Here is a 13,087-nt window from a genome sequence, read left to right on the forward strand (position 1 = left end):
TCTTCACTAATCAAACAAAAGCTGGCAAGCCAGCTTTGACAAAAGACTGAACGAACAGTCTTAATGGTGGCCACCCTGAGGGGCCGAACGCGAAGGCGAGGCTTTCACGTCCTCCAAACGCCAGTGGTAGGCGTCGGCCGCCTCAGGGGAGGCGTTCAAGCCGTGGCCGGCCCGGGGGCTCAGCCAGCGGCGGACCCGGTCTCTCTGCGAGACGACGGGCGGGCCAAGGGCGAGGGACCAAGGGGGAGTTGCTTGGTCTGTTCCTGACGGGCCATTGTCGGGCCCCGTACTGGCGTTGTTTGGCCAGTTTCCCCGGATCTCTGGGTCATTCAAGACCTCGGGGTTCTCCCAGTCAGGAGGCTGGGCGTAGGCGCGGTGCTGCCAGCTGGGCTGGTGGCGAGGGAGGCGCCCGGAGACGTCGGAAATGCCGACGGTGTTGGCGTCGCGGGGTAACCCCTGGTAGTTGGAGTACCCGTTGACGTAGCTCGACAGGTTTTCGAAAACCTGGTCGAACGGTGCGGCCAGCTGCTCGGTCGGATCAGCAAGTCGTCTTTGGCCTGCTTGGCCAGTCCTGGGTGTGCGCGGCCAGGACGAGAAAGGATGGCTTGAGTCGGCCATCATACTCGCGAGCCTAACGTTGGCCTCGCGATCCTCCGGCTGTTCTTCAGCCCGGCGTTCCACTTGTGCCCTGTACTCCTCCAAGGCCTGGAGCTGGCGCTCGAGGCGCTCGGGGTCGGGCAGGACCTCCACACTTCTCCGCACCCGCCACTCCTCATGCGCAATGAGGCTGTTGCGTGTGGGGGTGCGGGGAGGAGAAGGGGTGGTCCAAGGGGTTCGGCTGTCGGAGGGGCCCAGATATGGGCGGTACACGAAGGGGCTGCCGAGTTGACGGACGACGGGAGCAGCACCCTGAGGGGTGACGGGGCCAGCATTCGGGGGCGTAACGGGTTCACCACGCCCGTCACGCGGTCCCTGCTGGTTGTCCTCCTTGTTGACGGCCTGGGAGATTCCGGTATTCTGAGGACGGCCGAAAATCTCCATTGCGGGGGCTGCGTGTTGTTGCGCGAGCCCCGATGGTCCTCCCATTGGGTTGTTCACCCATGGGCCGAACGGACCAGACGGCGGAACTTGCGAGCCACGGCGGCTCGATGCGCGAGCAGCGGCCACCTGCCAGGGAACTGGCACTAGTCGTGATCGCTGAGGCTGGCCAGGCCTCGTTTGCGGGGTCACCGCAGATGGTCTCTGAGAGACGGTGCTCTCACTGCTCCGGGCAGTTTGCTCTTCGTTCGTCGACATGTCACGAGCCGACGCGGGGCGAAACTCCGCAGCTGTTGGGATGAGAGGACGAGCCCCTCGAGTGGTGGATGTCCCAGTTGCGGTGGGAACACCCATTCCAGTACCGCGGCTAGTGTTGCCTGCGGACTGGTTCAGGCCCTGTTGAGAAGGCGCCTGCGGGACGGCCATCTCTCGCGGCATGCTGAGAGTTGGGCCAAGGGCGATGTGGCCAGGCGGGGCCCAGAACTGGTTCGGCGCGGCCCAGAAGTTGCTCGATGCGGCCGAGAAGTTGCCCGTTGCGCTGATGACCAGGTTTCCTTGCGGCTGTGACTGTGGGCCGAAGGAAGGGTAAGGTCCAGCAGGACCGACAGGGAACGCAGCAGCTCCTGGTTGAGGGAATCCGGGGCCGACAGGGAATGGGATTGGCTGCCCAAATGGGCCAGCGAAGAAGGGTTGGGGGTAAGGGTAAGGGTGAGGGTGAGGGAAGGGAATGAATTGAGGGAACTGAGGTCCCATGAAAAAGGTCCCAGTGTAAGGCGGCACTGGACCGGGGTAAAAGGTCATCCCAGGTGGGGGGTACCCGGGGAAGAAGACTGGAGAGGCTCCAAGATGAGCACGCTGGTCGTATCTGCCCTGGCGATGCATGGTGGTCTGACTCGCAGTTGGGTGAGGCTGCCGAGTCGTCTGAGGGGCGACAGGAGTGTTCCTCGCAAAGGCAGAGGAAAATCCGAGCTTACGACGGTTGGGATGAATCCGCGCAAGCGAAGAGGAGCTGCCAGGTTGTTGGGATATGTTCAGATATGGCAACCGAGCGTGGCCTGGAGGACGGGAAGAGAAAGGGTGAGGGAAATTCTGAGAGCGAGAAGCACTCGGGTTCTGAGATGAAGGCAGAGAGCTGTAGACAGTGCTTCCAAAGGACGCGGAAGAACTGTCGAACGGCTGCCGAGGAGAAGAGAACCGGAGAAAATGGCTCGCGGGGGATGGTGGGAAGATGGGATGCGGAAGAGAAGAAGAAGAAGAGTTGGGAAGAAAAGAGGTCAGTTGTGGGCGACCAGAGGTATCAACAATCACCCGATTGGGAGGGCGCGAAGAAGAGACAGAGGGGGAGACAATCAGAGCGGAGGCAGAGGGCATGAACGAGGGCGCCTCTGGTCGAAGGGAACCAGATGGCCTGAACGAGGCTGCGTCTGGTCGAAGGGGACGTGGACGTGTTGTACGCGTCTCATCAACACCACCATCGCCACGCGATGAGGTCTCCGGGTTGTCATCCCCCAGTGTTGGCTGCTTCGAGGCCGGTTCCTCGCTTGGAACAGATGCAGCATCCTCGGCATGCACACCCTGCTGCTAAGAATCTTGTCAGTACATATCATCAACAACAATGAGCAGCAACATTGTATCATTATCATAATCGACTTAGGGCTTGAGCTACCAAACCCGTAGTCTGATAATGATAACACAACAAAGAGGTATGAACATACCGGGTCAACGGTCTATACACAACATAATTAGAATCATTGTAAGTCCAATCCATATATTAAGAACAAAGTGTACTAACCTGGACAGCAGACCCCCCAACATCTGGCTGTGGCTGGGACGCCATCTTGCCCTCTTCCTACAAGCCTTGTGTCAGAAACAACCTGTTATAAGCAACCCGCATTTCGGAAAGTAGCATGTTCAGGTGATACTTCCAAGTCATGGCAAGCTTGGGTTAAATCCAATCGATCCCTAGCTCAAGTAGCCATGACCGAAGATCCATGGATGAGTGGCATATCAAACGGGATCAACAGTCGCTGCCTCCTGAGTGTGGGCGTGGAATGTATCATGTTCAGACAAAAGGCATCACGTTTGGATGGAACAAGCAGCAATCCTGATGAACGGGATATAGAACTACTATACGTACCTCTGGTGGTCCCTGGATATCACCGCCAGGGCCGGCAGCCAGCAAGCTCTCAGCAGCGAGCCTGGCCTTTTGCGCTCGCGGCGCCGCTGCTTGTGCTGCTTATCTGAAAGGTTGTCAGCCCATGCAAGTAACCGAGTCACATCAGCCTGGTAGCAGGAGATACTCGGTACCAGGGAGTCTTTGACTTACTTTTCTTGCGGAGGCCGGGGCGCATGGCGGCAGGTCTGGTCGTGAGAGTTGGAGAAGAGAAGAAAAGATTGAGAGGAAGAAAAGTTGAGGGCGTATAAAAAGGGTCACCGGCTGGACGACAATACGGGCCCGCCTGTCGCGACGACGTATTCCCTCATGTTCATCTATATGGTGAATACGGTCCCACGACGGACGACATCATTACGGGGCCATACCATCTTTAGGCCACAACGACCGAATTGGGCGTGCTGGAGTGCCTTCCTGAGGCCACTCATACTTGCCGGTCTCGAAAATAGCGACTTCCAGACGATGGAGGCAATATCTCACGAAATTCTCTACAGGAGATTGATTACGAAGGCCTATTTGCACCATTGAGTGGTCTTACAATGCTAAGGAGCTTGGTGTCATTGACAGACAGACAGAAATGATTCGAGCATCTCCATATTCACAGTTGGAACTCGAGCAATTGTTAGAATTTCAATTGGCTGACCTGCTTTGAACTAGTGTGGACGTTCCATAACGATCTATCGAGCTTCATGGGCGCTGTGCCGTCGTTCTTCCACGGGTTGAGGCAGACGGCATGGAACGCATTCAGACAGAGATAGCAAGAGGACAGTCACAGACAAGAACCATGCACAAATCAGAAATACGCATTCTATTCGAGGGACCCAGCATTGAAAACACAGCATTGGAAACGCAGATTGCGGAGATAATTACTCTGCAACAAGGGAAAGCCATTATCTCTCCATGGGAGGACGTTGGAGCAAAGTTAAGCATACTCCAATCTAGCCGGCGGCCCCACCGTAAACTCCGCATTTGAAGCCCTAAATCCATCCGAACCCCAAATGGCCTGCTAGGAACGCGGCGGGCACTGCGGGATCAGATTCGCAGTATAAAAGGGACTTGCTTGGCCGGGTTTGATGAGGAGAATTGTGAAGAATTATCACAGGGGCTTTCTTTGTTACTACAAGCAGATTTTATTCTCGACCGTGTCCAACAAATTCGGAATATTGATCATGTCTACTACTATGTTCGCCAAGCCTTCCCGCCCGCTGACATGGCTCATTACCGGTTGCTCGTCTGGTCTTGGTCTTGCACTGACTCGCGAAGTTCAGCAGCATGGACATACGGTCATTGCAACATCTCGACAGCCATCCCGTACCCCAGATCTCGTCGCGGAAGTCAAGGCGAATGGCGGTGAATGGCACGCGCTCGATGTGGACGATGCGACCGCGGCAGGAGTTCTCGTGGGGAGATTGGAGGCATCGGGACACAAGATAGATGTCCTGGTTAATAACGCTGGATACGTTCTGTTCGGGGCCGTGGAGCAACTCTCGGATGAGGAGCGCCGGCGACAAATGGAGACAATGTACTTCGGACCCAGTCGTCTGATCCAAGCGCTTGTTCCTCGCATGCGTCAGCGACGCTTCGGAATCATTGTGAACATTAGTTCCGGTGCTGCGTTGGATGGCCGCGATAGTATGGGAGGGTATGCGGCTGCGAAAGCTGCACTGGATGGTACGTCATGACATGGAGATTCAAGTGCACGACTAAAGACTGACTACGATCATCTGAGTAGCTTCGACACGTGTTCTCGCCAAAGAGGTTTCTCCATTCAACATTCGCCTACTGACAGTGTGGTTGGGCACTTTCAATACAAACATCGGCAATGCCTCTTCGATCGCGCAAGCCCCGTTGCTGGACGATTATAAGGGATCAGTAGCGGAGCAGATGATGAATGCAGTCAAGAGCGATGAATTTGTCGGAGATGGCGATAAGGATAAGGCGTCCAGGGCGATCTTCCAAGTGGCGGTCGGTGACGGGGTTGGAGCTGGCCACGAGACTGAACGCTTCCTGCCGATGGGCCGAGATATGGTTTCGCGAGTTGGCCTTGTTCGTGATCAATTTGCGCATGCGTTGGATGTATTTGCAGATGTTGCTGGGAATGTCTATACCGGATAAGAGAGATAGAGCATGGTGGGTAACCTAGACTGCTCTCTAGTTTAGGTGGGTACAATATGGATGACTTACAATCAGGATCAGTATATCTTCAACATTTTACCAGTCAGGCTTTGTGAATGTACGTTGGAGGTAGTAGTAAACATGGGTTTCAAACCATTTCGTGAAACATTATCTTATAGTCACGGTGAGGGATCTACAACAGAAAATCCAGAAGAATGACTAGAACAGCAATGGTATCAATTCGAGGGCTCTCTAGTAACCAAAGAAAATGGGGTTAAACGATCGACCCGCGGTATGTCCCGCCGCCTCAACCATGCTCACAAGTGCGTGGTAACCGTCAAGCACCCCGAGATGTACCCACTAAACGCCCTGCACCTTCAAGTCATAAGGGAATCAAAACGATCGCTAATACAGCATGCGCCAAGAAATCAGACCGATGCCCTGCAAACGGCTGGGCAAGATAAGTAGAGAGAGGGGAAAAAGAATAGACACAAGAAATCAAGGGTGTGATTAGCGGTTCCGGTCCGCACGGGCTTGGTGCCAGATTGTATCGCCACTAAGGGCGGAGAAGCTGAGCGAAGCGAGGTTTCGCCAGCTGGACTGTGGGGTCGAGCTCGAGTGGCCAGAAAGAAGGCCCACGTTCTGTTCGTCGTCAGAGGCATCATCTTCGTCGACTCCGGCAATGAGAACGGGTGCAGCGGTGGGATCAGACCGGTGGTCTGCGTCCTGGGACTGGGGATTGGTGGAAGATTCGTTCTGGTTATGGAAATCTTCAGGTTGAGAATGGGTCATTGAGCGAACGACATCGCCCTTGCAGATCGGACAGGTTCGTCGGCGGGTGGTAAGCCATGGCGTACTACAATTGAATTAGTATACGAAGCGATTAGACAAACGACAAATTGGAATACTTACATGCATTCCGCATGGAATTCATGGCCACATGGCAAGCTCATCACGCGGCTCTGTCCATCGACGTATTCCTCGAGGCAGACCACACATTCCACTTGTCTCCCGGTGTACTTGCGTCTCCACAATATTGAGCCCGATTGCACACTTGCCGATTTCTCTTCCTTGGGCAATGAAGACGAGTCTGTCAGAACACCGGCAACTGTTTGAGAGCGCGACCGTGTCGGACGGGAATGATTCGAGCGACGTTCGTGGCCGAGCAGCGGTGACGTTGGTGAGACAGCTCCGGGACTTGAGGGCCTTGGAGAGCTTGAGCTGGATGATGATGAAGATGTACGAGCAATTGTGTGGTATGTTCGGACAGGAAGGCGCTCAACGACTGATTTGGGTGCGCGCCACCGGCGACGTCGAATTCGAGATCGAAGCAACAACAAGGCATATACCACGGTGAGCGTCAACAATGGACTGATGACCAGAACTAGGAGGGTGTCGAAGAAGGGGCTTGTCGACATGCTGGTGGGGGTCAATGTAACCCAAAGACCCTCGTGCTCTGAGAACATGATGGCTGAGGGACTTGACGATGAAATCGCGTTTTTAGTCTTTTGATTCATTGCTGCAGCGCTCTGGGTAGCGGCTGAAGAAGGCTGTGCAGGCTGCTTTGTCTCATCGCCCCACCCGAAGTGGCTTGAGAACCAACCCTTGCCAGAGGAACCCGATGATGTGCCTGCAGTGTTGGGGTCCTTATCGGCATTTTTCGAGTCCGTGTCACGAACATTACCAGTGAACTTATCAATGCTCTGGTATTCACCACTTCCCGGAGTGATGCTGCCACCTCGAAGCAAATTGGACGGCGACCCTGGGTCTGCGTCCGGAGCAGAGGTTTTTGTGCCATCTTTGCCACTCACTGAGGTACTCGGCGCGGGCAGCGTGTTGCTCTTTGGCAACATCAAATCAGGATCTCTCCAGTCCTGGACGCCGATGACAAAGTCATCTCCACCAATATCATCCTCAGATGACAGCTCGAGTTTTTGGTAGATCGGATTATCATTAACGTTGCCGCGGTTGTGATGGTTCGAATTCATCGAGCCTTTGGAGGAGCCTGATAAAGACTCAGACTTATCCCACGAACCCGGTGTGAGCCAATCAATATTGCCGCTGCTTGGTGGTCGACGGCTGTCCTCTTGATGTCCTGAGCTTCCATGCTTGCTGCATAGGCCAAACAATGAGCCGAGAGTACGGAAGAATCCCCCATTCGAATGTGAAGGAACGGCAGACTGGTCCTTGGAAACGGAAGTAGAAGTCGACGAGGGAACGTTGGTAGCCTTAGTAGTCGTGACCGTTGCCGGTTTCTGTGTATCTGCGTTGGCCTGGCCAGCAATCTTGGCATGTAAGGATTTCAAGGCGTCGCCCAGACCAGTAGTTCCACCAGAATGCGCGGGAATCAGCGACGACAAAAGGTGTGCAGTAGTATAGGATGTGAACAGGGCTGGAATGGTAACATTCGAAGTATCACCCCGTGCATACATGGTAACCAAGTTACCACCCCGGGTATCATCGCCAACAATCACTGCAATCGCTCCACGGCGTTGGGCCCACATGACCTTCTCAAGGAAGCCACAGCCACCACGACTGAGCAACACAACGTTGCCCTGAATCTCAGCAGTCTCCTGTAATGACTGGATATCGGCGTGCGTAGACTGCTTGACTTGAACGTAGTCTCCGTATTTCTGAGCCGCCCCAGCATCCGAAACACCGGAATCAGTCAGCGGATGATGTAAATGATCGTCGGTCCCATCGTTCAACGAGGGAGGAGCCGCGACGTCGGCTCGATCGTTTTGTCTGGCGGTTTCGGCCTGGGCGGGCAGGCGGGCGCGATTCTGTGAGGCTGGCGTGTCGTTCATTGCACCACTTCCAGATTTCCCGGACTTCTGCTCGCTGCCCCTGGCAGCCGAGTCTTGGTTCTTGGCACCGTTGCCTTCGCCCCAGCCGGGAATATCAGAGCAACCCAGCTCTCCTTCCACCCCAGCAGTCAAGCCACCTTCACCAAAGCCACTTCCAACCCACAGTTGGCCGCTTAGGCCTTTGCCGGGTAGAAGCGGGCCAAATGCCGCAGGGCGGGCCAGGAAAAAGGTCGAGTTGTCATCGGTGAGGCTGATAATGGCCGACGGAGGAAAGAGCGACGATGGAACGTTGAATGAAAATAGGGCATGCAGCCGGGACGTCCGACCAGCGAGCGTATTGGGGGTCGCTACAGTAGGCGACGAAAGCGCGGAAAAGAGGGTGAGGAAGATCGGGAAGAAGATTAGGCAGAAGAGTATCAGGAGGAGACGTGGTGGACGCATTTTGAGCAAATAAGCCCGGTGTATAGGCACAGAAATAGATGAGTGGACAAAAGGGCAAATGGGCCGGAGAATAATGGATGCTCGAATAGCACACGATTGAGGATGCCTAGCTATCCGCTGTTTGACAACGTTGACACACTCAGATCTTTATGTACCAATCCCTCGGTTGGCGGCACAGAGAGGAGGGACCACTCATCGAGGACACTGAGCAGCACCGCTGGTCAAAACAAACCGACACGCGGTAAAAGGCACGCAGATGCCGAACGACAAGGGAAATATAGGGGACGGTGGCAGGGGATGATGAAGATAGTCGGGGGTGGAGAAGGAGAGGACCACGAACTGATGGATTATGTAACCCAGTGACGGCATAACCCTCTGGTCATGTGTCTGCTGCCTTAGGCAATGACGCACGCTGTGCTCGGTTGGATGGTCTGAACTATAGAATACGTCTTAGTCCCTTAGTACAAGATAGTCATTAGTTATAAATGATTTATCGTCTGATATATTCCGATCTTCTTAAATACAATAACATGTGATAGGTTTGGGCGATCAGGGTTTAATTAGCATTGTATCAAAGCCCCTCCAGTACCAAGTTTGGGCCCCGGCCCCATCGGCTTGCAGTTCTCCCCGCCCGCCTAAGATGTCGGTGCCCGCTTTCTCTGCCGATCATGCCATCACACTTTGATAGAGGCCAGGCCTTCAGGCATTAACTTTAGTTCGAATCACGAGCGATCACTCATGTTGAGAAGGGAGAAGTTGACATCACTGCCATCTTTTACTCCAAAGACCGAATAAATACTAAAGAAGAAAGCTTCTTAGTATGAATTGTTGCTCGGTTTCAGCTCGGTTTCAGGTAAACAAAATGGATAAGCTTAAAATTAGTTTAACAACTGCCACAGTACCGTCTTGTTGATGCTCACGACTCTCTCACTCATTGGGCTAGATACTCTCATTTTCCACTGAAGTTAGGGGGTATTTGGCCCCCGGTAGATGGAATCGCGGTTCTTTCTCTTTACTGAAGCCGTCGTGGGCGGAAATTTAGGTATGAATAACAGCAGGCTGTATGTGCAATTGTAGCTTCCATGTATAACGATAGCATAGTATGATGCTTCAGCTCAATATGATGATGAGGGTAGGCATGATATCGTTCGAAGGTTCGAGATGTACTATGCTTAGGAAAAGTAGTTTGGGCTGCTGATCCACTTGCCCCAGACAGTAGGTACTCGTTACAATGGAAATTGATATCGAGTCGGATCCGCACCAAGGCGAGCTACTTTATTGTAGCTCGCAAAAAGCTATCAGCAAAACAAGAAATCTACAGATAAGTCTTGTGTTCGAATCAAGGTCAAAAGTAGACAATACTTCTGAGTAGGATACAATAGTACGGTGGGGTTCCACAAGTTTGCAATACCCGGGAAAGTTTGAAATCATCTCATCAGCCATACTTTGCAAGGCAGGTTGAGAAGTAGTACGCGGACTATCTAAAAAGGGCATTCAGAAAGATCTGTTTAAAAACATAAAGTTGAAGCGTATTTAGATGGTCTTCTTTCTTGGTCTCTGGTTTCAGACTTTTGAATTGCCACTGTACTATCCGTACCGATCCGTAACGGTACCGTAACAGCAGATTCTGAACTCACTGGCAGAACCCAGCACCACCCATGGGAGCAAGCTAAGAACCGTCCTTGGTTGATGGGCAGACTCTTCCACTCCCGTACTATTAATTGAGTTCTTGGGGGGAGTGATCTACTGAAGACCCTTGTCCTAGTGGTCAGTGTGAGCTTGGTCCATCCGCAACTGATGACCCATGACACGGGAGGCTTAACATCTCCCAAGATAGATGCTTATCCCACGTTTCGAAAGGTTCTACTAGCACGTCATGACAATCGATCCAACTTTTACAGTATCTCAACGGTTCCCATTCGCTTTTTTACCTCTGACAATGTCGTCACAGAACTCCATTAACAGCCAGGCGTCTGTGGAGGCAGGGAATACTGGTAAACTTATAACCCACGAACCCCATCCTGCGTACAGTTACAAACGCTAGGTCTGTGGATTCTACAAACGTACATTTGATCTCAGACCACCACTCCTCTTCTCCTAATTCCACTTTCAACGATTCCACGTCTTCGCCATCATGTCGAACTTTATGCACAAAGTCAAGGATGCTTTCAACGGCCATCTTCACCCTCAGAACAAAGGGTCACAGAATGATCCGTCCAAGATGGAGAACCGGGTCAACGTCAACGGTCAGATTATCTGTGCTTGGCGGTGAGCTGAATGAATACTTATGTCTTATGTGACTAGTAGATCCCAGTGACACCAGTCGTCCTTCCAACATGGGAGGTACAATGGAAGGTGAGAATATGAACAGCTCCCAAGCACACGTTGTTTCGACTAATATATGATTAGGCTCTGACAACACTTATGGTGCAACCACTGCCGGCACTACCAACTACGACTCGGCCACTCGTGACCCCACTATGAGGGATACGATGAAGACCAGTGACAACTACGGTTCCACTACCGCGGGTCTGGGTGCTTCCAGCGGACTCCCCGACTCTACCAGAATGGCCAGCGGAATGAATGGTACATATGTGTCCGCAAGACTGGCAACATTGTCTAACTTTTTATAGACACCACTCGCAGTTACGGTTCGACTCGCGCTGGTATGGACAACATGGGCTCCGTTGACCCCTACCGTGACACCACAATGGACCAGAATATTGAACCAGGCGGTTACGGATCCGGAAACATGAACACAGGCTCTCGTCTCAATGAATCTAAGATGGCCAACGAGATGAACGCCCCTGCCGATACCAGTCTTGGTACGATAGCATTGTCGGGTCACACCCACGAATATTGAGACTGACATGACATGTTTCAGGTAACCGCGGGACCTATGGAGGCACTACGACCTCCACAACCGACCCTGCCGGCCAATTTGGCGGCTACGGCTCCAACTATGGCGCCGTTGGGGGCAACACCATGGATAGCGGAGATAACACCTACAACACCGGCTTCACTAACATGGCCAACCAGATTGAGAACCGCTCTGACCAGCAGGACTTCGGTGGTGCCGCGGCTGGTGGTAGCAGCTACAACGCGCCTAAGGCCTCTGGCAGAAGAAGAAGCTCTGGTCCACACAGCTCCAACTTGCTCAACAAGCTGGATCCTCGCGTCCACAGATCAGACTATGAAGACACTACTGCCATTAACCAGCGCGGAAACTAGGTTATCGATGGTGCTCGTAATTGTGCTATTAATATGATGCCCCGACTTGGTTCCTTATTCTTAATTGCCATTCGTGAAAATGAAAATTGTAACTATTTTCGTTTGATAAAAAAAATTCAATATGGTGTCGTTGCTAGCCTAATTATTGTGAAGCTAGCTTGGGTATAGAGCAAGCGAATATCAAACGATCGTAAAGAAGTCTCGCCCACAAGAGGAAGCCGACATCATGACTTAATACCAAGCTAGTATGGCAAGGAGGTTTTACAACCTGCCCCAATGCCACGGCTACCGGCTAGTAAACCAAGCCAATATGCATAGCACAGCCCAGAGAGTGTTTCCTTAGTTGCGGCGGGAAAGGAAAGAAACGACAAGCACACCAATGCAAGCAAGGAAGGCAAGGAACATAAACGCAGCGTCAGCCTCGGCAGTAACGCAACGGCTATGCACCTTGTACTTGTCAGCACACCACTTCGTGCCCTCCTTATCCACGTAGCACCCCCCGCTGATTAGGGGATTGTCCCAACTGGGCCCATCAGTCGAAGTATTATTGCAGTCGACACCCTTGAGGGCCACCGAGAAAGCCTGAGCTTCTGTCAATATATGGACCGTAAGCCAAGAGATGCATAGGTGTACCTACCACGCCCGCAGCTAAGAGGGCAATACTAGTGACGCCGTCAAGAACCCAGGTAAAGACACCTCTTAACCGGTCGACGAAGAGAGAGACAATACCAATCACTGAGGCAATGATACCAAGAGCCCCAGTGAAAGCAGCGTAGCTGGTCTGAGATGGGACCTTTCCATACTTTTGTTGTCTTGCCAAAGTGATAGAGAGACCCAGCACAACAACGCTGAAGAGGATCTAGTAAATAACTAATTAGCTTTGTTCGGAGACTGTAGAAAAGAGTCCATTGAGGGGATACATACCTGTAAGAATCGTGCAATACTAGAGACGATCTGCATGCTGGGCGTTCTGGGGTAGAAAATGTCTTTTTGGTTTGCAACAAGTTCAAGTAGAGTTATTCTAAGAAGAGAACAAAACGGAAAGAAGAGAGAGGATCTAGCAGCTATTTTATTTCTACCCACTTGCTGAGGGGAATACCAGGTCTGTAGGGAGACCAATCTTCCAAGCACAGCCCTAATATTAGCCGCCCCCATATGGGATGCTTGGGGCCAAAGGACCGCTAGCTGCAGTGAGTGGGTTTCGGATTGCCTGAGGGGGCAGGCTCATTTGTTGATCCTTTCGCAAACAAGGAGCAGTGCCCAATGACTAGGATGATCCTCC

General features: G+C 52.7%; 5 protein-coding genes across 5 annotated transcripts; 2 read left to right on the forward strand and 3 right to left on the reverse strand.

The window, feature by feature from the left end:
- Positions 1–60: 60 nt before the first annotated feature.
- N7458_010402 (uncharacterized protein) lies at positions 61–2,875 on the reverse strand (the record flags this gene model as incomplete). Its single annotated transcript, XM_056913784.1, has 3 exons — positions 61–2,616; positions 2,754–2,765; positions 2,831–2,875. 3 exons carry the CDS (start codon positions 2,873–2,875, stop codon positions 61–63), a joined length of 2,613 nt encoding a protein of 870 aa, XP_056762633.1.
- A 1,505-nt stretch (positions 2,876–4,380) lies between these two features.
- N7458_010403 (Short-chain dehydrogenase/reductase SDR) lies at positions 4,381–5,326 on the forward strand (the record flags this gene model as incomplete). The annotated part of the gene is made up of 2 exons (XM_056913785.1): positions 4,381–4,882; positions 4,944–5,326. The coding sequence occupies 2 exons, from the start codon at positions 4,381–4,383 to the stop codon at positions 5,324–5,326; spliced, it is 885 nt and encodes a 294-aa protein (XP_056762634.1).
- A 510-nt stretch (positions 5,327–5,836) lies between these two features.
- N7458_010404 (PA and RING finger domain protein) lies at positions 5,837–8,574 on the reverse strand (the record flags this gene model as incomplete). Its single annotated transcript, XM_056913786.1, has 2 exons — positions 5,837–6,182; positions 6,239–8,574. The coding sequence occupies 2 exons, from the start codon at positions 8,572–8,574 to the stop codon at positions 5,837–5,839; spliced, it is 2,682 nt and encodes an 893-aa protein (XP_056762635.1).
- A 2,134-nt stretch (positions 8,575–10,708) lies between these two features.
- Positions 10,709–11,805, forward strand: N7458_010405 (uncharacterized protein; the record flags this gene model as incomplete). The annotated part of the gene is made up of 4 exons (XM_056913787.1): positions 10,709–10,820; positions 10,879–10,929; positions 11,208–11,399; positions 11,459–11,805. The coding sequence occupies 4 exons, from the start codon at positions 10,709–10,711 to the stop codon at positions 11,803–11,805; spliced, it is 702 nt and encodes a 233-aa protein (XP_056762636.1).
- Positions 11,806–12,144: 339 nt separating this feature from the next.
- On the reverse strand, positions 12,145–12,765 carry N7458_010406 (MARVEL domain-containing protein; the record flags this gene model as incomplete). The annotated part of the gene is made up of 3 exons (XM_056913788.1): positions 12,145–12,387; positions 12,443–12,664; positions 12,730–12,765. 3 exons carry the CDS (start codon positions 12,763–12,765, stop codon positions 12,145–12,147), a joined length of 501 nt encoding a protein of 166 aa, XP_056762637.1.
- Positions 12,766–13,087: the final 322 nt, after the last annotated feature.

The sequence above is a fragment of the Penicillium daleae genome (genome assembly GCF_028827525.1).
Source record: "Penicillium daleae strain IBT 16125 chromosome Unknown utg000008l_segment0_segment0, whole genome shotgun sequence".
In the NCBI taxonomy this organism is placed as follows: domain Eukaryota; kingdom Fungi; phylum Ascomycota; class Eurotiomycetes; order Eurotiales; family Aspergillaceae; genus Penicillium; species Penicillium daleae.